At 56.4% G+C, this 26,331-nt stretch overlaps 1 protein-coding gene across 3 annotated transcripts in view; it reads right to left on the reverse strand.

Moving 5' to 3' along the window:
* Positions 1 to 26,331, reverse strand: part of ARHGEF19 (Rho guanine nucleotide exchange factor 19) — a 138,864-nt gene that overhangs the window by 56,799 nt on the left and 55,734 nt on the right. The window contains exons 2-4 of one of the 3 annotated variants that reach the window (XM_075329299.1): positions 15,326 to 15,819; positions 11,240 to 11,485; positions 11,044 to 11,128 (exon numbers count right to left, since the gene is read on the reverse strand). The exons of 1 other annotated variant lie outside the window; for it this stretch is intronic. In XM_075329299.1, coding sequence (XP_075185414.1) covers positions 11,044 to 11,128; positions 11,240 to 11,485; positions 15,326 to 15,819 — 825 coding nt within the window. Of the gene's footprint in view, positions 1 to 11,043; positions 11,129 to 11,239; positions 11,543 to 15,325; positions 15,820 to 26,331 lie in introns of all 3 variants that reach the window. One more of the 3 variants, XM_075329298.1, reaches the window with a different exon arrangement.

Here is a 26,331-nt window from a genome sequence, read left to right on the forward strand (position 1 = left end):
ACAAGTGCGAAACATCACAGCCACATACAGGTAAGAAGAAACCTCCCCCACATCAGAGCCGAGGCCGAGAACTGTGCTGTGAGGGGATCACCTGCACAAGTGCGAAACATCACAGCCACATACAGGTAACATGAAACCTCCCCCACATCAGAGCCGAGGCCGGGAACTGTGCTATGAGGGGATCACCTGCACAAGTGCGAAACATCACAGCCACATACGGGTAACATGAAACCTCCCCCACATCAGAGCCGAGGCCGGGAACTGTGCTATGAGGAGATCACCTGCACAAGTGCGAAACATCACAGCTACATACAGGTAAGAAGACACCTCCCCCACATCAGAGCCGAGGCCGGGAACTGTGCTATGAGGGGATCACCTGCACAAGTGCGAAACATCACAGCCACATACGGGTAACATGAAACCTCCCCCACATCAGAGCCGAGGCCGGGAACTGTGCTATGAGGGGATCACCTGCACAAGTGCGAAACATCACAGCCACATACGGGTAAGGAGAAACCTCCCCCACATCAGAGCCGAGGCCAGGAACTGTGCTATGAGGGGATCACCTGCACAAGTGCGAAACATCACAGCCACATACAGGTAACATGAAACCTCCCCCACATCAGAGCCGAGGCCGGGAACTGTGCTATGAGGGGATCACCTGCACAAGTGCGAAACATCACAGCCACATACAGGTAAAAAGAAACCTCCCCCACATCAGAGCCGAGGCCGGGAACTGTGCTATGAGGGGATCACCTGCACAAGTGCGAAACATCACAGCCACATACGGGTAAGAAGAAACCTCCCCCGCATCAGAGCCGAGGCCGGGAACTGTGCTATGAGGGGATCACCTGCACAAGTGCGAAACATCACAGCTACATACGGGTAAGAAGAAACCTCCCCCACATCAGAGCCGAGGCCGGGAACTGTGCTGTGAGGGGATCACCTGCACAAGTGCGAAACATCACAGCCACATACAGGTAAAAAGAAACCTCCCCCACATCAGAGCCGAGGCCGGGAACTGTGCTATGAGGGGATCACCTGCACAAGTGCGAAACATCACAGCCACATACGGGTAACATGAAACCTCCCCCGCATCAGAGCCGAGGCCGGGAACTGTGCTATGAGGGGATCACCTACACAAGTGCGAAACATCACAGCCACATACGGGTAAGGAGAAACCGCCCCCACATCAGAGCCAAGGCCGGGAACTGTGCTATGAGGGGATCACCTGCACAAGTGCGAAACATCACAGCTACATACGGGTAAGAAGAAACCGCCCCCACATCAGAGCCGAGGCCGGGAACTGTGCTATGAGGGGATCACCTGCACAAGTGCGAAACATCACAGCCACATACGGGTAAGAAGAAACCGCCCCCACATCAGAGCCGAGGCCGGAGAACTGTGCTATGAGGGGATCACCTGCACAAGTGCGAAACATCACAGCCACATACGGGTAAGAAGAAACCTCCCCCACATCAGAGCCGAGACCAGGAACTGTGCTATGAGGGGATCACCTGCACAAGTGCGAAACATCACAGCCACATACGGGTAAGAAGAAACCACCCCCACATCAGAGCCGAGGCCAGGAACTGTGCTATGAGGGGATCACCTGCACAAGTGCGAAACATCACAGCCACATACAGGTAACATGAAACCTCCCCCACATCAGAGCCGAGGCCGGGAACTGTGCTATGAGGGGATCACCTGCACAAGTGCGAAACATCACAGCCACATACAGGTAAGAAGAAACCTCCCCCACATCAGAGCCGAGGCCAGGAACTGTGCTATGAGGGGATCACCTGCACAAGTGCGAAACATCACAGCCACATACAGGTAACATGAAACCGCCCCCACATCAGAGCCGAGGCCGGGAACTGTGCTATGAGGGGATCACCTGCACAAGTGCGAAACATCACAGCCACATACGGGTAAGGAGAAACCTCCCCCACATCAGAGCCGAGGCCAGGAACTGTGCTATGAGGGGATCACCTGCACAAGTGCGAAACATCACAGCCACATACAGGTAAGAAGAAACCTCCCCCACATCAGAGCCGAGGCCAGGAACTGTGCTATGAGGGGATCACCTGCACAAGTGCGAAACATCACAGCCACATACAGGTAACATGAAACCGCCCCCACATCAGAGCCGAGGCCGGGAACTGTGCTATGAGGGGATCACCTGCACAAGTGCGAAACATCACAGCCACATACGGGTAAGGAGAAACCTCCCCCACATCAGAGCCGAGGCCGGGAACTGTGCTATGAGGGGATCACCTGCACAAGTGCGAAACATCACAGCCACATACGGGTAAGGAGAAACCTCCCCCACATCAGAGCCGAGGCCAGGAACTGTGCTATGAGGGGATCACCTGCACAAGTGCGAAACATCACAGCCACATACGGGTAAGGAGAAACCGCCCCCACATCAGAGCCGAGGCCGGGAACTGTGCTATGAGGGGATCACCTGCACAAGTGCGAAACATCACAGCCACATACAGGTAACATGAAACCTCCCCCACATCAGAGCCGAGGCCGGGAACTGTGCTATGAGGGGATCACCTGCACAAGTGCGAAACATCACAGCCACATACGGGTAAGGAGAAACCTCCCCCACATCAGAGCTGAGGCCGGGAACTGTGCTATGAGGGGATCACCTGCACAAGTGCGAAACATCACAGCCACATACGGGTAAGAAGAAACCGCCCCCACATCAGAGCCGAGGCCGGAGAACTGTGCTATGAGGGGATCACCTGCACAAGTGCGAAACATCACAGCCACATACGGGTAAGGAGAAACCGCCCCCACATCAGAGCCGAGGCCGGGAACTGTGCTATGAGGGGATCACCTGCACAAGTGCGAAACATCACAGCCACATACGGGTAAGAAGAAACCTCCCCCGCATCAGAGCCGAGGCCGGGAACTGTGCTATGAGGGGATCACCTGCACAAGTGCAAAACATCACAGCCACATACGGGTAAGGAGAAACCTCCCCCACATCAGAGCCGAGGCCGGGAACTGTGCTATGAGGGGATCACCTGCACAAGTGCGAAACATCACAGCCACATACGGGTAAGAAGAAACCTCCCCCACATCAGAGCCGAGGCCGGGAACTGCGCTATGAGGGGATCACCTGCACAAGTGCGAAACATCACAGCCACATACGGGTAAGGAGAAACCTCCCCCACATCAGAGCCGAGGCCGAGAACTGTGCTATGAGGGGATCACCTGCACAAGTGCGAAACATCACAGCTACATACGGGTAAGAAGAAACCTCCCCCACATCAGAGCCGAGGCCGGGAACTGTGCTATGAGGGGATCACCTGCACAAGTGCGAAACATCACAGCCACATACAGGTAAGAAGAAACCTCCCCCACATCAGAGCCGAGGCCGGAGAACTGTGCTATGAGGGGATCACCTGCACAAGTGCGAAACAGCACAGCCACATACGGGTAAGGAGAAACCTCCCCCACATCAGAGCCGAGGCCGGGAACTGTGCTATGAGGGGATCACCTGCACAAGTGCGAAACATCACAGCCACATACAGGTAACATGAAACCTCCCCCACATCAGAGCCAAGGCCGAGAACTGTGCTATGAGGGGATCACCTGCACAATTGCGAAACATCACAGCCACATACAGGTAAGAAAAAACCTCCCCCACATCAGAGCCGAGGCCGGAGAACTGTGCTATGAGGGGATCACCTGCACAAGTGCGAAACATCACAGCCACATACAGGTAAGAAGAAACCTCCCCCACATCAGAGCCGAGGCCAGGAACTGTGCTATGAGGGGATCACCTGCACAAGTGCGAAACATCACAGCCACATACGAGTAAGGAGAAACCTCCCCCACATCAGAGCCGAGGCCGGGAACTGTGCTATGAGGGGATCACCTGCACAAGTGCGAAACATCACAGCCACATACAGGTAAGAAGAAACCTCCCCCACATCAGAGCCGAGGCCGGGAACTGTGCTATGAGGGGATCACCTGCACAAGTGCGAAACATCACAGCCACATACAGGTAACATGAAACCTCCCCCACATCAGAGCCGAGGCCGAGAACTGTGCTATGAGGGGATCACCTGCACAAGTGCGAAACATCACAGCCACATACAGGTAAGAAAAAACCTCCCCCACATCAGAGCCGAGGCCGGGAACTGTGCTATGAGGGGATCACCTGCACAAGTGCGAAACATCACAGCCACATACGAGTAACATGAAACCTCCCCCACATCAGAGCCGAGGCCGGAGAACTGTGCTATGAGGGGATCACCTGCACAAGTGCGAAACATCACACCCACATACAGGTAAGAAGAAACCGCCCCCACATCAGAGCCGAGGCCGGGAACTGTGCTATGAGGGGATCACCTGCACAAGTGCGAAACATCACAGCCACATACAGGTAAGAAGAAACCTCCCCCACATCAGAGCCGAGGCCGGGAACTGTGCTATGAGGGGATCACCTGCACAAGTGCGAAACATCACAGCCACATACTGGTAAGGAGAAACCGCCCCCACATCAGAGCCGAGGCCGGGAACTGTGCTATGAGGGGATCACCTGCACAAGTGCGAAACATCACAGCCACATACAGGTAAGAAGAAACCGCCCCCACATCAGAGCCGAGGCCGGGAACTGTGCTATGAGGGGATCACCTGCACAAGTGCGAAACATCACAGCCACATACGGGTAAGGAGAAACCGCCCCCACATCAGAGCCGAGGCCGGGAACTGTGCTATGAGGGGATCACCTGCAAAAGTGCGAAACATCACAGCTACATACGGGTAAGAAGAAACCTCCCCCACATCAGAGCCGAGGCCGGGAACTGTGCTATGAGGGGATCACCTGCACAAGTGCGAAACATCACAGCTACATACGGGTAAGAAGAAACCTCCCCCACATCAGAGCCAAGGCCGGGAACTGTGCTATGAGGGGATCACCTGCACAAGTGCGAAACATCACAGCCACATACGGGTAAGAAGAAACCGCCCCCACATCAGAGCCGAGGCCGGGAACTGTGCTATGAGGGGATCACCTGCACAAGTGCGAAACATCACAGCCACATACGGGTAAGAAGAAACCTCCCCCGCATCAGAGCCGAGGCCAGGAACTGTGCTATGAGGGGATCACCTGCACAAGTGCGAAACATCACAGCCACATACGGGTAAGGAGAAACCTCCCCCACATCAGAGCCGAGGCCCGGAACTGTGCTATGAGGGGATCACCTGCACAAGTGCGAAACATCACAGCCACATACAGGTAACAAGAAACCGCCCCCACATCAGAGCCGAGGCCGGGAACTGTGCTATGAGGGGATCACCTGCACAAGTGCGAAACATCACAGCCACATACGGGTAAGAAGAAACCGCCCCCACATCAGAGCCGAGGCCGGGAACTGTGCTATGAGGGGATCACCTGCACAAGTGCGAAACATCACAGCCACATACGGGTAAGGAGAAACCTCCCCCACATCAGAGCCGAGGCCGAGAACTGTGCTATGAGGGGATCACCTGCACAAGTGCGAAACATCACAGCCACATACGAGTAAGGAGAAACCTCCCCCACATCAGAGCCGAGGCCGAGAACTGTGCTGTGAGGGGATCACCTGCACAAGTGCGAAACATCACAGCCACATACGGGTAACATGAAACCGCCCCCACATCAGAGCCGAGGCCCGGAACTGTGCTATGAGGGGATCACCTGCACAAGTGCGAAACATCACAGCTACATACGGGTAAGAAGAAACCTCCCCCACATCAGAGCCGAGGCCGGGAACTGTGCTATGAGGGGATCACCTGCACAAGTGCGAAACATCACAGCTACATACGGGTAAGAAAAAACCTCCCCCACATCAAAGCCGAGGCCGGGAACTGTGCTATGAGGGGATCACCTGCACAAGTGCGAAACATCACAGCCACATACAGGTAAGAAGAAACCTCACCCACATCAGAGCCGAGGCCGGGAACTGTGCTATGAGGGGATCACCTGCACAAGTGCGAAACATCACAGCCACATACGGGTAAGAAGAAACCGCCCCCACATCAGAGCCGAGGCCGGGAACTGTGCTATGAGGGGATCACCTGCACAAGTGCGAAACATCACAGCCACATACGGGTAAGAAGAAACCGCCCCCACATCAGAGCCGAGGCCGGGAACTGTGCTATGAGGGGATCACCTGCACAAGTGCGAAACATCACAGCCACATACGGGTAAGAAGAAACCGCCCCCACATCAGAGCCGAGGCCGGGAACTGTGCTATGAGGGGATCACCTGCACAAGTGCGAAACATCACAGCTACATACGGGTAACATGAAACCTCCCCCACATCAGAGCCGAGGCCGAGAACTGTGCTATGAGGGGATCACCTACACAAGTGCGAAACATCACAGCCACATACGGGTAAGAAGAAACCTCCCCCACATCAGAGCCGAGGCCGGGAACTGTGCTATGAGGGGATCACCTGCACAAGTGCGAAACATCACAGCCACATACGGGTAAGAAGAAACCTCCCCCACATCAGAGCCGAGGCCGGGAATAGTGCTATGAGGGGATCACCTGCACAAGTGCGAAACATCACAGCTACATACGGGTAAGAAGAAACCTCCCCCACATCAGAGCCGAGGCCGGGAACTGTGCTATGAGGGGATCACCTGCACAAGTGCGAAACATCACAGCCACATACAGGTAAGAAGAAACCGCCCCCACATCAGAGCCGAGGCCGGGAACTGTGCTATGAGGGGATCACCTGCACAAGTGCGAAACATCACAGCCACATACGGGTAAGGAGAAACCGCCCCCACATCAGAGCCGAGGCCGGGAACTGTGCTATGAGGGGATCACCTGCAAAAGTGCGAAACATCACAGCTACATACGGGTAAGAAGAAACCTCCCCCACATCAGAGCCGAGGCCGGGAACTGTGCTATGAGGGGATCACCTGCACAAGTGCGAAACATCACAGCTACATACGGGTAAGAAGAAACCTCCCCCACATCAGAGCCAAGGCCGGGAACTGTGCTATGAGGGGATCACCTGCACAAGTGCGAAACATCACAGCCACATACGGGTAAGAAGAAACCGCCCCCACATCAGAGCCGAGGCCGGGAACTGTGCTATGAGGGGATCACCTGCACAAGTGCGAAACATCACAGCCACATACGGGTAAGAAGAAACCTCCCCCGCATCAGAGCCGAGGCCAGGAACTGTGCTATGAGGGGATCACCTGCACAAGTGCGAAACATCACAGCCACATACGGGTAAGGAGAAACCTCCCCCACATCAGAGCCGAGGCCGGGAACTGTGCTATGAGGGGATCACCTGCACAAGTGCGAAACATCACAGCCACATACGGGTAAGAAGAAACCGCCCCCACATCAGAGCCGAGGCCGGGAACTGTGCTATGAGGGGATCACCTGCACAAGTGCGAAACATCACAGCCACATACGGGTAAGGAGAAACCTCCCCCACATCAGAGCCGAGGCCGAGAACTGTGCTATGAGGGGATCACCTGCACAAGTGCGAAACATCACAGCCACATACGAGTAAGGAGAAACCTCCCCCACATCAGAGCCGAGGCCGAGAACTGTGCTGTGAGGGGATCACCTGCACAAGTGCGAAACATCACAGCCACATACGGGTAACATGAAACCGCCCCCACATCAGAGCCGAGGCCCGGAACTGTGCTATGAGGGGATCACCTGCACAAGTGCGAAACATCACAGCTACATACGGGTAAGAAGAAACCTCCCCCACATCAGAGCCGAGGCCGGGAACTGTGCTATGAGGGGATCACCTGCACAAGTGCGAAACATCACAGCTACATACGGGTAAGAAAAAACCTCCCCCACATCAAAGCCGAGGCCGGGAACTGTGCTATGAGGGGATCACCTGCACAAGTGCGAAACATCACAGCCACATACAGGTAAGAAGAAACCTCACCCACATCAGAGCCGAGGCCGGGAACTGTGCTATGAGGGGATCACCTGCACAAGTGCGAAACATCACAGCCACATACGGGTAAGAAGAAACCGCCCCCACATCAGAGCCGAGGCCGGGAACTGTGCTATGAGGGGATCACCTGCACAAGTGCGAAACATCACAGCCACATACGGGTAAGAAGAAACCGCCCCCACATCAGAGCCGAGGCCGGGAACTGTGCTATGAGGGGATCACCTGCACAAGTGCGAAACATCACAGCCACATACGGGTAAGAAGAAACCGCCCCCACATCAGAGCCGAGGCCGGGAACTGTGCTATGAGGGGATCACCTGCACAAGTGCGAAACATCACAGCTACATACGGGTAACATGAAACCTCCCCCACATCAGAGCCGAGGCCGAGAACTGTGCTATGAGGGGATCACCTACACAAGTGCGAAACATCACAGCCACATACGGGTAAGAAGAAACCTCCCCCACATCAGAGCCGAGGCCGGGAACTGTGCTATGAGGGGATCACCTGCACAAGTGCGAAACATCACAGCCACATACGGGTAAGAAGAAACCTCCCCCACATCAGAGCCGAGGCCGGGAATAGTGCTATGAGGGGATCACCTGCACAAGTGCGAAACATCACAGCTACATACGGGTAAGAAGAAACCTCCCCCACATCAGAGCCGAGGCCGGGAACTGTGCTATGAGGGGATCACCTGCACAAGTGCGAAACATCACAGCCACATACGGGTAAGAAGAAACCTCCCCCACATCAGAGCCGAGGCCGGGAACTGTGCTATGAGGGGATCACCTGCACAAGTGCGAAACATCACAGCCACATACGGGTAAGGAGAAACCTCCCCCACATCAGAGCCAAGGCCGGGAACTGTGCTATGAGGGGATCACCTGCACAAGTGCGAAACATCACAGCCACATACGGGTAAGAAGAAACCTCCCCCACATCAGAGCCGAGGCCGGGAACTGTGCTATGAGGGGATCACCTGCACAAGTGCGAAACATCACAGCCACATACGGGTAAGGAGAAACATCCCCCACATCAGAGCCGAGGCCGGAAACTGTGCTATGAGGGGATCACCTGCACAAGTGCGAAACATCACAGCCACATACGGGTAAGGAGAAACCTCCCCCACATCAGAGCCGAGGCCGGGAACTGTGCTATGAGGGGATCACCTGCACAAGTGCGAAACATCACAGCCACATACGGGTAAGGAGAAACCTCCCCCACATCAGAGCCGAGGCCGGGAACTGTGCTATGAGGGGATCACCTGCACAAGTGCGAAACATCACAGCCACATACAGGTAAGAAGAAACCTCCCCCACATCAGAGCCGAGGCCGGGAACTGTGCTATGAGGGGATCACCTGCACAAGTGCGAAACATCACAGCCACATACGGGTAAGGAGAAACCTCCCCCACATCAGAGCCAAGGCCGGGAACTGTGCTATGAGGGGATCACCTGCACAAGTGCGAAACATCACAGCCACATACGGGTAAGAAGAAACCTCCCCCACATCAGAGCCGAGGCCGGGAACTGTGCTATGAGGGGATCACCTGCACAAGTGCGAAACATCACAGCCACATACGGGTAAGGAGAAACCTCCCCCACATCAGAGCCGAGGCCGGGAACTGTGCTATGAGGGGATCACCTGCACAAGTGCGAAACATCACAGCCACATACGGGTAAGGAGAAACCTCCCCCACATCAGAGCCGAGGCCGGGAACTGTGCTATGAGGGGATCACCTGCACAAGTGCGAAACATCACAGCCACATACGGGTAAGGAGAAACCTCCCCCACATCAGAGCCGAGGCCGGGAACTGTAGTATGAGGGGATCACCTGCACAAGTGCGAAACATCACAGCCACATACGGGTAAGGAGAAACCTCCAGAATGCCAGGACATCCTTGTCTCTAATCTCACTGCCTGTATAGCTGCACCGTCAGGAAAGGTGCCAAACACCGCCCGGCCGACGCATGAGAGGCGGGGGACAGTCCGGCAGCCGACGCATGAGAGGCGGGGGACAGTCCGGCAGCCGACGCATGAGAGGCGGGGGACAGTCCGGCAGCCGACGCATGAGAGGCGGGGGACAGTCCGGCAGCCGACGCATGAGAGGCGGGGGACAGTCCGGCAGCCGACGCATGAGAGGCGGGGGACAGTCCGGCAGCCGACGCATGAGAGGCGGGGGACAGTCCGGCAGCCGACGCATGAGAGGCGGGGGACAGTCTGGCAGCCGACGCATGAGAGGCGGGGGACAGTCCGGCAGCCGACGCATGAGAGGCGGGGGACAGTCCGGCAGCCGACGCACGAGAGGCGGGCGACAGTCCGGCAGCCGACGCATGAGAGGCGGGGGACAGTCCGGCAGCCGACGCATGAGAGGCGGGGGACAGTCCGGCAGCAGACGCATAAGAGGCGGGGGACAGTCCGGCAGCAGACGCATGAGAGGCGGGGGACAGTCCGGCGGCAGACGCAGGAGAGGCGGGGGACAGTCCGGTGGCAGACGCATGAGAGGCGGGGGACTGTCCGGCGGCAGATGCATGAGAGGCGGGGGACAGTCCGGTGGCAGACGCATGAGAGGCGGGGGACAGTCCGGTGGCAGACGCATGAGAGGCGGGGGACAGTGCGGCAGACGCAGGAGAGGCGGGGGACAGTCCGGTGGCAGACGCATGAGAGGCGGGGGACAGTCCGGCGGCAGACGCATGAGAGGCGGGGGACAGTCCGGCGGCAGACGCATGAGAGGCGGGGGACAGTGCGGCAGACGCATGAGAGGCGGGGGACAGTGCGGCAGACGCAGGAGAGCAGTCGAGAGCAGCATGGTGTGCACCGGATGTTGGTTATTTCGAGCCCGTGCCCGAGTGCAGCGCCCCCCACGTTCTGCTCAGGACGGTGATTGTAACGGTCATAAAATTGCGTGACTGTAAAATGGAAGCGCAAAGCAACAAATGAGACCACATCTAATTGGGCAGTGCAAAGACTTTGTGCTTGTGGTGAGGCCTCAGTGCTCATCATAAGGATAGGAGATGTCAGGACCCCATTGTCCCACCCTGGAGATGGAAAGCCCCTAAACATGGACCCCAGAGCCGAGGTCTGTAAGTACCTGAGCCAGGAGGTGTCTGCGGCCGGCTGGAGAAGACCCGGCACTCCGGCACTGTTGCATCTCCTTTCTCTTCTACCAGATTTTCCTATAGATTGAGAAATTGTGATGTGTCAGTGAACCCCACAACACTGCGCCCCATCCTGTGATCCTGCATTCACCATCATGTATACAGTACATCACACGCCTGTGTACGCACCCTCCTGTCCGGCAGACGTCCCTCGTTCTCGTAGGGTGATCTTGGTGGACAGAGACTTGCCGATCCGGGCGGTGAAGTTGTTCCTCCGCTGAGTGAGCTGCAGTTTGGAAATCAGTTCTGTGGCTGAGAACCTCCACCTCTCCTGCTCCACTTTCCCGGGGGGCGACGTCACCTCCAGAGCCTCCTTCTCCTCCGACACTGGAGGACTGGGATCTTCAAGGTCAGGGAATACAGAGTCCTCCTCACCTGATGGAGAAGGTAGGGAGCTGCTGGGATCTGGGAGGTACAAGCGGAGTTTACGCCCTGTAGGAAATAAGTGTGGTGGTTCTGTCAGCCTCCCGAACTACCGACATGTGGTGATACAAGACACCAGCGGCTGCGGACTGCTCTGACACTACAGAATGAATGGGGAGGGAAAACACCAGCTGTAGGGTGACCACCGATGTACAGAGGGACCAACAATGACCAGCATATTGCTGCAGCAGTCGTCCATGCACAATAGTCCACAACCCCAAGACTACACGTAGCTAGAAGACGAGACGGTGGACGAGAAATTATCCGAGGAGTAATACAGCACCAAATCCGATTTACAGAATCTACTCTGTTACATCTTCAGTTCTACACACACAAAACCATATACCAAGGTGGGTGAACAACAGTGAGGAGGAGCAAGTGTTCTCAAGGAACATGGCATTTCTTGGACCTTACACATATCAAGGTCTCTCAAACCTGCTACTTATAACAAGACCAAGCAACCCTCTAATAAGGATTGGGGCCCGGCATCTCCCTAATCTGTTATCCCTGGAGATAATCAGCTGAGATCCTGGTCCTGAGGGACACAGACATGCCTGGCGAAGGTTGCAGGAGTCCCGGAGGAGGAAGGAGGGCAGAGGAGCCTGGGAGAAGGAAGAAGGGCAGGGGAGCCCAAAAGGAAGGGCAGGGGGGGCCAAGAGGAAGAAGAAGGGCAGGGGGGCCCGGGAGGAATAAGAAGGGCAGGGGAGCCCGGGAGAAGGAAGGGCAGGGGAGCCCAAAAGGAAGGGCAGGGGAGGCCAAGAGGAAGAAGAAGGGCAGGGGGGCCCGGGAGGAATAAGAAGGGCAGAGGAGCCTGGGAGAAGGAAGAAGGGCAGGGGAGCCCAAAAGGAAGGGCAGGGGGGGCCAAGAGGAAGAAGAAGGGCAGGGGGGCCCGGGAGGAATAAGAAGGGCAGGGGAGCCCGGGAGAAGGAAGAAGGGCAGGGGAGCCCAAAAGGAAGGGCAGGGGAGGCCAAGAGGAAGAAGAAGGGCAGGGGAGCCCGGGAGAAGGAAGAAGGGCAGGGGAGCCCAAAAGGAAGGGCAGGGGGGGCCAAGAGGAAGAAGAAGGGCAGGGGAGCCCGGGAGGAATAAGGAGGGCAGAGGAGCCTGGGAGAAGGAAGAAGGGCAGGGGAGCCCAAGAGGAAGAAGAAGGGCAGGGGAGCCCGGGAGAAGGAAGAAGGGCAGGGGAGCCCAAAAGGAAGGGCACGGGGGGCCAAGAGGAAGAAGAAGGGCAGTGGAGCCCGGGAGGAATAAGGAGGGCAGAGGAGCCTGGGAGAAGGAAGAAGGGCAGGGGAGCCCAAGAGGAAGAAGAAGGGCAGGGGAGCCCAAGAGGAAGAAGAAGGGCAGGGGAGCCCAAGAGGAAGAAGAAGGGCAGGGGAGCCCAAGAGGAAGAAGAAGGGCAGGGGAGCCCAAGAGGAAGAAGAAGGGCAGGGGAGCCCAAGAGGAAGAAGAAGGGCAGGGGAGCCCAAGAGGAAGAAGAAGGGCAGGGGAGCCCAAGAGGAAGAAGAAGGGCAGGGGAGCCCAAGAGGAAGAAGAAGGGCAGGGGAGCCCAAGAGGAAGAAGAAGGGCAGAGGAGCCCAGGAGGAATAAGAAGGGCAGAGGAGCCCGGGAGGAGGAAGGAGGGCAGAGGAGCCTGGGAGAAGGAAGAAGGGCAGGGGAGCCCAAGAGGAAGAAGAAGGGCAGGGGAGCCCAAGAGGAAGAAGAAGGGCAGGGGAGCCCAAGAGGAAGAAGAAGGGCAGGGGAGCCCAAGAGGAAGAAGAAGGGCAGGGGAGCCCCAGAGGAAAAAGAAGGGCAGGGGAGCCCCAGAGGAAGAAGAAGGGCAGGGGAGCCCAAGAGGAAGAAGAAGGGCAGGGGAGCCCAAGAGGAAGAAGAAGGGCAGGGGAGCCCAAGAGGAAGAAGAAGGGCAGGGGAGCCCAAAAGGAAGAAGAAGGGCAGGGGAGCCCAAGAGGAAGAAGAAGGGCAGGGGAGCCCAAGAGGAAGAAGAAGGGCAGGGGAGCCCAAGAGGAAGAAGAAGGGCAGGGGAGCCCAAGAGGAAGAAGAAGGGCAGGGGAGCCCAAGAGGAAGAAGAAGGGCAGGGGAGCCCAAGAGGAAGAAGAAGGGCAGGGGAGCCCCAGAGGAAAAAGAAGGGCAGGGGAGCCCCAGAGGAAGAAGAAGGGCAGGGGAGCCCAAGAGGAAGAAGAAGGGCAGGGGAGCCCAAGAGGAAGAAGAAGGGCAGGGGAGCCCAAGAGGAAGAAGAAGGGCAGGGGAGCCCAAGAGGAAGAAGAAGGGCAGGGGAGCCCAAGAGGAAGAAGAAGGGCAGGGGAGCCCAAGAGGAAGAAGAAGGGCAGGGGAGCCCAAGAGGAAGAAGAAGGGCAGGGGAGCCCAAGAGGAAGAAGAAGGGCAGGGGAGCCCAAGAGGAAGAAGAAGGGCAGGGGAGCCCAAGAGGAAGAAGAAGAGCAGGGGAGCCCAAGAGGAAGAAGAAGGGCAGGGGAGCCCAAGAGGAAGAAGAAGGGCAGGGGAGCCCAAGAGGAAGAAGAAGGGCAGGGGAGCCCAAGAGGAAGAAGAAGTGCAGGGGAGCCCAAGAGGAAGAAGAAGGGCAGGGGAGCCCGGGAGGAATAAGAAGGGCAGAGGAGCCCGGGAGGAATAAGAAGGGCAGAGGAGCCCAAGAGGAAGAAGAAGGGCAGGGGAGCCCGGGAGGAATAAGAAGGGCAGGGGAGCCCGGGAGGAATAAGAAGGGCAGAAGAGCCCGGGAGGAATAAGAAGGGCAGAAGAGCCCGGGAGGAATAAGAAGGGCAGAAGAGCCCGGGAGGAATAAGAAGGGCAGAGGAGCCCGGGGAGGAGGAAGAAGGGCAGAGGAGCCTGGGGAGGAGGAAGAAGGGCAGAGGAGCCCGGGGAGGAGGAAGGAGGGCAGAGGAGCCCGGGGAGGAGGAAGGAGGGCAGAGGAGCCCAGGGAGGAGGAAGGAGGGCAGAGGAGCCCGGGGAGGAGGAAGAAGGGCAGAGGAGCCCGGGGAGGAGGAAGGAGGGCAGAGGAGTCCGGGAGGAGGAAGGAGGGCAGAGGAGTCCGGGAGGAGGAAGGAGGGCAGGGGAGTTCGGGAGGAGGAAGGAGGGCAGGGGAGTCCGGGAGGAGGAAGGAGGGCAGGGGAGTCCAGGAGGAGGAAAGAGGGTAGAGGAGTCCAGGAGGAGGACAAAAGAGAGTCTTGAAGGAGGGCAGAGGAGTCCGGGAGGAGGACAAAAGAGTCTTGAAGGAGGGCAGAGGAGTCCGGGAGGAGGACAAAAGAGTCTTGAAGGAGGGCAGAAGAGTCTTGAAGTTGGATCGGTGACAGAGGTGTCTGGAGGGAGTAGCAGTGTCTGCCACCTGCTTTTTGCCCTCATAGCTGGTTTGCTCCAAATGTATTATGTGTTTTAGACCTTTTTGCCCGTAATGAGACTACCGGAGGCTAGAGAAGAAGGTTTGGCTACGAGTAGTCTTAAAAGCATTAGGTTTATTAATGGCATGCACCAAATATAAAATGGAGAGTAAGCCATTTTCGAGCCATGGTCAGTAGAGGTGTCCGCCATGATGTGTTACGATTCCTCACCCAGCCTTTACCTTTATGGTGGCTTTGGCGCAGCGCCCCCTTGGCTAGTGATGGTTTACCTCCCACTATCTACATTGGATGTTGTTATTGCTGTGAGAACATGTAGGTTGTGATGGGGACAGAAACCAGGAGACATCAGTCTCGTGATGCTCGATCTCATGATGACCACATGTAATACAGATCTGCTGTGGACCATCGGTGACCCATGTATGGGGGATCTGCCAGGTGTTCGGGCACTTACAGGCTGATTTGGCTCGGTCTGAACTGTGCGATGTTCTGCAGAGAGGTCTGAGGTTCTCCTGGCTGGGGACAGATGGAGATTCGGGATGGTCACTCTCCGTGCTGGTATTCCTCGCGTCCTGTAGGATCAGGTCCTCTGGGAGATTATGGTGGTCCCTGTGTGGACTCTGGGGCTCCAGAACTTGTTCTACACCCTTGTTGTGGAAGCCCATGATCCAGTGATCCGGTATCTGGTTTGTGACTCCAGGGATCCCGGTGCTGAGAGGACTCTGCACAGTACTGAACCCAAACTGTCTCTCAGTGCAAACAGGGGGAACACCACCAAAAGCCAAGCTCTCCTGCTGGTACATCACCACCCGGTGCCGCTCTCTGGGGGGCGCCTCTCCAATGCCGGACACCATACCGCCTTCACGCCCATAGGGGATTGGGCTGTGGTGTGGCTGAAAGTCAGGGAGGGCTTGATAATCCATGAATATCGTGTTAGGGAGACCGGGCCTGTGAAGAAAGGACAAAGTCAGGTCTGGAGACGGCAGACATAGGAACATACGACGACTGGTCAGTCTACAGCGGTGCAGGCCCCATTCACAAGTAACCTCCAAGAAGTGCCAGGTTATGTATGGTGGGATATAACTACCTTATTCTGCCTCCTACTATCCAAACCACAAGGCCGCACCGCACAGTGTCAGCTCTACAGGAGGCCATGGTGGTCAATGACTGATACGCGGGAGGACGTGTAATGCTGCGGCTGATCTGTAGTATGGCGGGGTGAGTGCTGTACACTGGGTCTACAGGAGGCCATGGTGGACAATGACTGATACGCTGGAGGACGTGTAATGCTGCGGCTGATCTGTAGTATGGCGGGTGAGGGCTGTACACTGGGTCTACAGGAGGCCATGGTGGTCAATGACTGATACGCGGGAGGACGTGTAATGCTGCGGCTGATCTGTAGTATGGCGGGGTGAGTGCTGTACACTGGGTCTACAGGAGGCCATGGTGGACAATGACTGATACGCTGGAGGACGTGTAATGCTGCGGCTGATCTGTAGTATGGCGGGTGAGGGCTGTACACTGGGTCTACAGGAGGCCATGGTGGTCAATGACTGATACGCGGGAGGACGTGTAATGCTGCGGCTGATCAGTAGTATGGCGGGTGAGTGCTGTACACTGGGTCTACAGGAGGCCATGGTGGACAATGACTGATACGCGGGAGGACGTGTAATGCTGCGGCTGATCTGTAGTATGGCGGGTGAGTGCTGTACACTGGGTCTACAGGAGGCCATGGTGGACAATGACTGATACGCTGGAGGACGTATAATGCTGCGGCTGATCTGTAGTATGGCGGGTGAGTGCTGTACACTGGGTCTACAGGAGGCCATGGTGGACAATGACTGATACGCTGGAGGACGTGTAATGCTGCGGCTGATCTGTAGTATGGCGGGTGAGGGCTGTACACTGGGTCTACAGGAGGCCATGGTGGACAATGACTGATACGCTGGAGGACGTGTAATGCTGCGGCTGATCAGTAGTATGGCGGGTGAGTGCTGTACACTGGGTCTACAGGAGGCCATGGTGGACAATGACTGATACGCTGGAGGACGTGTAATGCTGCGGCTGATCTGTAGTATGGCGGGTGAGTGCTGTACACTGGGTCTACAGGAGGCCATGGTGGTCAATGACTGATACGCGGGAGGATGTGTAATGCTGCGGCTGATCTGTAGTATGGCGGGTGAGTGCTGTACACTGGGTCTACAGGAGGCCATGGTGGACAATGACTGATACGCGGGAGGACGTGTAATGCTGCGGCTGATCTGTAGTATGGCGGGTGAGTGCTGTACACTGGGTCTACAGGAGGCCATGGTGGACAATGACTGATACGCGGGAGGACGTGTAATGCTGCGGCTGATCAGTAGTATGGCGGGTGAGTGCTGTACACTGGGTCTACAGGAGGCCATGGTGGACAATGACTGATACGCTGGAGGACGTGTAATGCTGCGGCTGATCTGTAGTATGGCGGGTGAGTGCTGTACACTGGGTCTACAGGAGGCCATGGTGGACAATGACTGATACGCGGGAGGACGTGTAATGCTGCGGCTGATCTGTAGTATGGCGGGTGAGTGCTGTACACTGGGTCTACAGGAGGCCATGGTGGACAATGACTGATACGCGGGAGGACGTGTAATGCTGCGGCTGATCAGTAGTATGGCGGGTGAGTGCTGTACACTGGGTCTACAGGAGGCCATGGTGGACAATGACTGATACGCTGGAGGACGTGTAATGCTGCGGCTGATCTGTAGTATGGCGGGTGAGTGCTGTACACTGGGTCTACAGGAGGCCATGGTGGACAATGACTGATACGCTGGAGGACGTGTAATGCTGCGGCTGATCTGTAGTATGGCGGGTGAGGGCTGTACACTGGGTCTACAGGAGGCCATGGTGGACAATGACTGATACGCTGGAGGACGTGTAATGCTGCGGCTGATCTGTAGTATGGCGGGTGAGTGCTGTACACTGGGTCTACAGGAGGCCATGGTGGTCAATGACTGATACGCTGGAGGACGTGTAATGCTGCGGCTGATCAGTAGTATGGCGGGTGAGTGCTGTACACTGGGTCTACAGGAGGCCATGGTGGACAATGACTGATACGCTGGAGGACGTGTAATGCTGCGGCTGATCTGTAGTATGGCGGGTGAGTGCTGTACACTGGGTCTACAGGAGGCCATGGTGGTCAATGACTGATACGCTGGAGGACGTGTAATGCTGCGGCTGATCTGTAGTATGGCGGGTGAGGGCTGTACACTGGGTCTACAGGAGGCCATGGTGGTCAATGACTGATACGCTGGAGGACGTGTAATGCTGCGGCTGATCTGTAGTATGGCGGGTGAGTGCTGTACACTGGGTCTACAGGAGGCCATGGTGGACAATGACTGATACGCGGGATGACGTGTAATGCTGCGGCTGATCTGAAGTATGGCGGGTGAGTGCTGTACACTGGGTCTACAGAAGGCCATGGTGGACAATGACTGATACGCGGGAGGACGTGTAATGCTGCGGCTGATCTGTAGTATGGCGGGGTGAGTGCTGTACACTGGGTCTACAGGAGGCCATGGTGGACAATGACTGATACGCGGGAGGACGTGTAATGCTGCGGCTGATCTGTAGTATGGTGGGTGAGTGCTGTACACTGGGTCTACAGGAGGCCATGGTGGACAATGACTGATACGCTGGAGGACGTGTAATGCTGCGGCTGATCTGTAGTATGGCGGGGTGAGTGCTGTACACTGGGTCTACAGGAGGCCATGGTGGTCAATGACTGATACGCTGGAGGACGTGTAATGCTGCGGCTGATCTGTAGTATGGCGGGGTGAGTGCTGTACACTGGGTCTACAGGAGGCCATGGTGGTCAATGACTGATACGCAGGAGGACGTGTAATGCTGCGGCTGATCTGTAGTATGGCGGGGTGAGTGCTGTACACTGGGTCTACAGGAGGCCATGGTGGTCAATGACTGATACGCTGGAGGACGTGTAATGCTGCGGCTGATCTGTAGTATGGCGGGTGAGTGCTGTACACTGGGTCTACAGGAGGCCATGGTGGACAATGACTGATACGCTGGAGGACGTGTAATGCTGCGGCTGATCTGTAGTATGGCGGGTGAGTGCTGTACACTGGGTCTACAGGAGGCCATGGTGGACAATGACTGATACGCGGGAGGACGTGTAATGCTGCGGCTGATCTGTAGTATGGCGGGTGAGTGCTGTACACTGGGTCTACAGGAGGCCATGGTGGTCAATGACTGATACGCAGGAGGACGTGTAATGCTGCGGCTGATCTGTAGTATGGCGGGTGAGTGCTGTACACTGGGTCTACAGGAGGCCATGGTGGACAATGACTGATACGCGGGAGGACGTGTAATGCTGCGGCTGATCTGTAGTATGGCGGGGTGAGTGCTGTACACTGGGTCTACAGGAGGCCATGGTGGTCAATGACTGATACGCTGGAGGACGTGTAATGCTGCGGCTGATCTGTAGTATGGCGGGGTGAGTGCTGTACACTGGGTCTACAGGAGGCCATGGTGGTCAATGACTGATACGCTGGAGGATGTGTAATGCTGCGGCTGATCTGTAGTATGGCGGGTGAGGGCTGTACACTGGGTCTACAGGAGGCCATGGTGGTCAATGACTGATACGCGGGATGATGTGTAATGCTGCGGCTGATCTGTAGTATGGCGGGTGAGTGCTGTACACTGGGTCTACAGGAGGCCATGGTGGTCAATGACTGATACGCGGGAGGACGTGTAATGCTGCGGCTGATCAGTAGTATGGCGGGTGAGTGCTGTACACTGGGTCTACAGGAGGCCATGGTGGTCAATGACTGATACGCTGGAGGACGTGTAATGCTGCGGCTGATCTGTAGTATGGCGGGTGAGTGCTGTACACTGGGTCTACAGGAGGCCATGGTGGACAATGACTGATACGCGGGAGGACGTGTAATGCTGCGGCTGATCAATAGTATGGCGGGTGAGTGCTGTACACTGGGTCTACAGGAGGCCATGGTGGTCAATGACTGATACGCTGGAGGACGTGTAATGCTGCGGCTGATCAGTAGTATGGCGGGTGAGTGCTGTACACTGGGTCTACAGGAGGCCATGGTGGACAATGACTGATACGCTGGAGGACGTGTAATGCTGCGGCTGATCTGTAGTATGGCGGGTGAGTGCTGTACACTGGGTCTACAGGAGGCCATGGTGGACAATGACTGATACGCTGGAGGACGTGTAATGCTGCGGCTGATCTGTAGTATGGCGGGTGAGTGCTGTACACTGGGTCTACAGGAGGCCATGGTGGACAATGACTGATACGCTGGAGGACGTGTAATGCTGCGGCTGATCTGTAGTATGGCGGGTGAGTGCTGTACACTGGGTCTACAGGAGGCCATGGTGGACAATGACTGATACGCGGGAGGATATGTAATGCTGCGGCTGATCTGTAGTATGGCGGGGTGAGTGCTGTACACTGGGTCTACAGGAGGCCATGGTGGACAATGACTGATACGCTGGAGGATGTGTAATGCTGCGGCTGATCTGTAGTATGGCGGGTGAGTGCTGTACACTGGGTCTACAGGAGGCCATGGTGGACAATGACTGATACGCTGGAGGACGTGTAATGCTGCGGCTGATCTGTAGTATGGCGGGTGAGTGCTGTACACTGGGTCTACAGGAGGCCATGGTGGACAATGACTGATACGCTGGAGGACGTGTAATGCTGCGGCTGATCTGTAGTATGGCGGGTGAGTGCTGTACACTGGGTCTACAGGAGGCCATGGTGGACAATGACTGATACGCTGGAGGACGTGTAATGCTGCGGCTGATCTGTAGTATGGCGGGTGAGTGCTGTACACTGGGTCTACAGGAGGCCATGGTGGACAATGACTGATACGCGGGAGGATATGTAATGCTGCGGCTGATCTGTAGTATGGCGGGGTGAGTGCTGTACACTGGGTCTACAGGAGGCCATGGTGGACAATGACTGATACGCGGGAGGATATGTAATGCTGCGGCTGATCTGTAGTATGGCGGGTGAGTGCTGTACACTGGGTCTACAGGAGGCCATGGTGGACAATGACTGATACGCTGGAGGACGTGTAATGCTGCGGCTGATCTGTAGTATGGCGGGTGAGTGCTGTACACTGGGTCTACAGGAGGCCATGGTGGACAATGACTGATACGCTGGAGGACATGTAATGCTGCGGCTGATCTGTAGTATGGCGGGTGAGTGCTGTACACTGGGTCTACAGGAGGCCATGGTGGACAATGACTGATACGCGGGAGGACGTGTAATGCTGTGGCTGATCAGTAGTATGGCGGGTGAGTGCTGTACACTGGGTCTACAGGAGGCCATGGTGGACAATGACTGATACGCGGGAGGACGTGTAATGCTGCGGCTGATCAGTAGTATGGCGGGTGAGTGCTGTACACTGGGTCTACAGGAGGCCATGGTGGACAATGACTGATACGCGGGAGGACGTGTAATGCTGCGGCTGATCTGTAGTATGGCGGGTGAGTGCTGTACACTGGGTCTACAGGAGGCCATGGTGGACAATGACTGATACGCTGGATGACGTGTAATGCTGCGGCTGATCTGTAGTATGGCGGGTGAGGGCTGTACACTGGGTCTACAGGAGGCCATGGTGGTCAATGACTGATACGCGGGAGGATGTGTAATGCTGCGGCTGATCAGTAGTATGGTGGGTGAGTGCTGTACACTGGGTCTACAGGAGGCCATGGTGGTCAATGACTGATACGCTGGAGGACGTGTAATTCTGCGGCTGATCAGTAGTATGGCGGGTGAGTGCTGTACACTGGGTCTACAGGAGGCCATGGTGGACAATGACTGATACGCTGGAGGACGTGTAATGCTGCGGCTGATCTGTAGTATGGCGGGTGAGTGCTGTACACTGGGTCTACAGGAGGCCATGGTGGACAATGACTGATACGCTGGAGGACGTGTAATGCTGCGGCTGATCTGTAGTATGGCGGGTGAGTGCTGTACACTGGGTCTACAGGAGGCCATGGTGGACAATGACTGATACGCTGGAGGACGTGTAATGCTGCGGCTGATCTGTAGTATGGCGGGTGAGTGCTGTACACTGGGTCTACAGGAGGCCATGGTGGACAATGACTGATACGCGGGAGGACGTGTAATGCTGCGGCTAATCAGTAGTATGGCGGGTGAGTGCTGTACACTGGGTCTACAGGAGGCCATGGTGGTCAATGACTGATACGCGGGAGGACGTGTAATGCTGCGGCTAATCAGTAGTATGGCGGGTGAGTGCTGTACACTGGGTCTACAGGAGGCCATGGTGGTCAATGACTGATACGCGGGAGGACGTGTAATGCTGCGGCTGATCAGTAGTATGGCAGGTGAGTGCTGTACACTGGGTCTACAGGAGGCCATGGTGGTCAATGACTGATACGCGGAAGGACGTGTAATGCTGCGGCTGATCAGTAGTATGGCGGGTGAGTGCTGTACACTGGGTCTACAGGAGGCCATGGTGGACAATGACTGATACGCGGGAGGACGTGTAATGCTGCGGCTGATCTGTAGTATGGCGGGTGAGTGCTGTACACTGGGTCTACAGGAGGCCATGGTGGTCAATGACTGATACGCGGGAGGACGTGTAATGCTGCGGCTGATCAGTAGTATGGCGGGTGAGTGCTGTACACTGGGTCTACAGGAGGCCATGGTGGACAATGACTGCTACGCGGGAGGACGTGTAATGCTGCGGCTGATCAGTAGTATGGGGGGTGAGTGCTGTACACTGGGTCTACAGGAGGCCATGGTGGTCAATGACTGATACGCGGGAGGACGTGTAATGCTGCGGCTGATCAGTAGTATGGCGGGTGAGTGCTGTACACTGGGTCTACAGGAGGCCATGGTGGTCAATGACTGATACGCTGGAGGACGTGTAATGCTGCGGCTGATCTGTAGTATGGCGGGTGAGTGCTGTACACTGGGTCTACAGGAGGCCATGGTGGACAATGACTGATACGCGGGAGGACGTGTAATGCTGCGGCTGATCTGTAGTATGGCGGGTGAGTGCTGTACACTGGGTCTACAGGAGGCCATGGTGGACAATGACTGATACGCGGGAGGACGTGTAATGCTGCGGCTGATCTGTAGTATGGCGGGTGAGTGCTGTACACTGGGTCTACAGGAGGCCATGGTGGTCAATGACTGATACGCGGGAGGACGTGTAATGCTGCGGCTGATCTGTAGTATGGCGGGTGAGTGCTGTACACTGGGTCTACAGGAGGCCATGGTGGACAATGACTGATACGCGGGAGGACGTGTAATGCTGCGGCTGATCAGTAGTATGGCGGGTGAGTGCTGTACACTGGGTCTACAGGAGGCCATGGTGGTCAATGACTGATACGCGGGAGGACGTGTAATGCTGCGGCTGATCTGTAGTATGGCGGGTGAGTGCTGTACACTGGGTCTACAGGAGGCCATGGTGGACAATGACTGATACGCGGGAGGACGTGTAATGCTGCGGCTGATCTGTAGTATGGTGGGTGAGTGCTGTACACTGGGTCTACAGGAGGCCATGGTGGTCAATGACTGATACGCGGGAGGATGTGTAATGCTGCGGCTGATCAGTAGTATGGCGGGTGAGTGCTGTACACTGGGTCTACAGGAGGCCATGGTGGACAATGACTGACACGCTGGAGGACGTGTAATGCTGCGGCTGATCAGTAGTATGGCGGGTGATTGCTGAACACTGGGTCTACAGGAGGCCATGGTGGACAATGACTGATACGCGGGAGGATGTGTAATGCTGCGGCTGATCTGTAGTATGGCGGGTGAGTGCTGTACACTGGGTCTACAGGAGGCCATGGTGGTCAATGACTGATACGCGGGAGGACGTGTAATGCTGCGGCTGATCTGTAGTATGGCGGGTGAGTGCTGTACACTGGGTCTACAGGAGGCCATGGTGGACAATGACTGATACGCGGGAGGACGTGTAATGCTGCGGCTGATCTGTAGTATGGCGGGTGAGTGCTGTACACTGGGTCTACAGGAGGCCATGGTGGTCAATGACTGATACGCTGGAGGACGTGTAATGCTGCGGCTGATCAGTAGTATGGCGGGTGAGTGCTGTACACTGGGTCTACAGGAGGCCATGGTGGACAATGACTGACACGCTGGAGGACGTGTAATGCTGCGGCTGATCAGTAGTATGGCGGGTGAGTGCTGTACACTGGGTCTACAGGAGGCCATGGTGGACAATGACTGATACGCTAAAGGACGTGTAATGCTGCGGCTGATCTGTAGTATGGCGGGTGAGTGCTGTACACTGGGTCTACAGGAGGCCATGGTGGCCAATGACTGATACGCGGGAGGACGTGTAATGCTGCGGCTGATCTGTAGTATGGCGGGTGAGTGCTGTACACTGGGTCTACAGGAGGCCATGGTGGACAATGACTGATACGCTGGAGGACGTGTAATGCTGCGGCTGATCTGTAGTATGGCGGGTGAGTGCTGTACACTGGGTCTACAGGAGGCCATGGTGGACAATGACTGATACGCTGGAGGACGTGTAATGCTGCGGCTGATCAGTAGTATGGCGGGTGAGTGCTGTACACTGGGTCTACAGGAGGCCATGGTGGTCAATGACTGATACGCGGGAGGATGTGTAATGCTGCGGCTGATCTGTAGTATGGCGGGTGAGTGCTGTACACTGGGTCTACAGGAGGCCATGGTGGACAATGACTGATACGCGGGAGGACGTGTAATGCTGCGGCTGATCTGTAGTATGGCGGGTGAGTGCTGTACACTGGGTCTACAGGAGGCCATGGTGGACAATGACTGATACGCTGGAGGACGTGTAATGCTGCGGCTGATCAGTAGTATGGCGGGTGAGTGCTGTACACTGGGTCTACAGGAGGACATGGTGGACAATGACTGATACGCGGGAGGACGTGTAATGCTGCGGCTGATCTGTAGTATGGCGGGTGAGTGCTGTACACTGGGTCTACAGGAGGCCATGGTGGACAATGACTGATACGCTGGAGGACGTGTAATGCTGCGGCTGATCAGTAGTATGGCGGGTGAGTGCTGTACACTGGGTCTACAGGAGGCCATGGTGGACAATGACTGATACGTGGGAGGACGTGTAAAGCTGCGGCTGATCAGTAGTATGGCGGGTGAGTGCTGTACACTGGGTCTACAGGAGGCCATGGTGGTCAATGACTGATACGCTGGAGGACGTGTAATGCTGCGGCTGATCTGTAGTATGGCGGGTGAGTGCTGTACACTGGGTCTACAGGAGGCCATGGTGGTCAATGACTGATACGCGGGAGGACGTGTAATGCTGCGGCTGATCAGTAGTATGGCGGGTGAGTGCTGTACACTGGGTCTACAGGAGGCCATGGTGGTCAATGACTGATACGCAGGAGGACGTGTAATGCTGCGGCTGATCTGTAGTATGGCGGGTGAGTGCTGTACACTGGGTCTACAGGAGGCCATGGTGGTCAATGACTGATACGCGGGAGGACGTGTAATGCTGCGGCTGATCAGTAGTATGGGGGGTGAGGGCTGTACACTGGGTCTACAGGAGGCCATGGTGGTCAATGACTGATACGCGGGAGGACGTGTAATGCTGCGGCTGATCAGTAGTATGGGGGGTGAGTGCTGTACACTGGGTCTACAGGAGGCCATGGTGGACAATGACTGATACGCTGGAGGACGTGTAATGCTGCGGCTGATCTGTAGTATGGCGGGTGAGGGCTGTACACTGGGTCTACAGGAGGCCATGGTGGACAATGACTGATACGCTGGAGGACGTGTAATGCTGCGGCTGATCTGTAGTATGGCGGGTGAGGGCTGTACACTGGGTCTACAGGAGGCCATGGTGGACAATGACTGATACGCGGGAGGACGTGTAATGCTGCGGCTGATCTGTAGTATGGCGGGTGAGGGCTGTACACTGGGTCTACAGGAGGCCATGGTGGACAATGACTGATACGCTGGAGGACGTGTAATGCTGCGGCTGATCTGTAGTATGGCGGGTGAGTGCTGTACACTGGGTCTACAGGAGGCCATGGTGGACAATGACTGATACGCTGGAGGATGTGTAATGCTGCGGCTGATCTGTAGTATGGCGGGTGAGTGCTGTACACTGGGTCTACAGGAGGCCATGGTGGACAATGACTGATACGCGGGAGGACGTGTAATGCTGCGGCTGATCTGTAGTATGGCGGGTGAGTGCTGTACACTGGGTCTACAGGAGGCCATGGTGGACAATGACTGATACGCGGGAGGACGTGTAATGCTGCGGCTGATCTGTAGTATGGCGGGTGAGTGCTGTACACTGGGTCTACAGGAGGCCATGGTGGACAATGACTGATACGCTGGAGGACGTGTAATGCTGCGGCTGATCTGTAGTATGGCGGGAGAGTGCTGTACACTGGGTCTACAGGAGGCCATGGTGGACAATGACTGATACGCTG

The sequence above is a fragment of the Anomaloglossus baeobatrachus genome, chromosome 11 (genome assembly GCF_048569485.1).
Source record: "Anomaloglossus baeobatrachus isolate aAnoBae1 chromosome 11, aAnoBae1.hap1, whole genome shotgun sequence".
NCBI lineage: Eukaryota > Metazoa > Chordata > Amphibia > Anura > Aromobatidae > Anomaloglossus > Anomaloglossus baeobatrachus.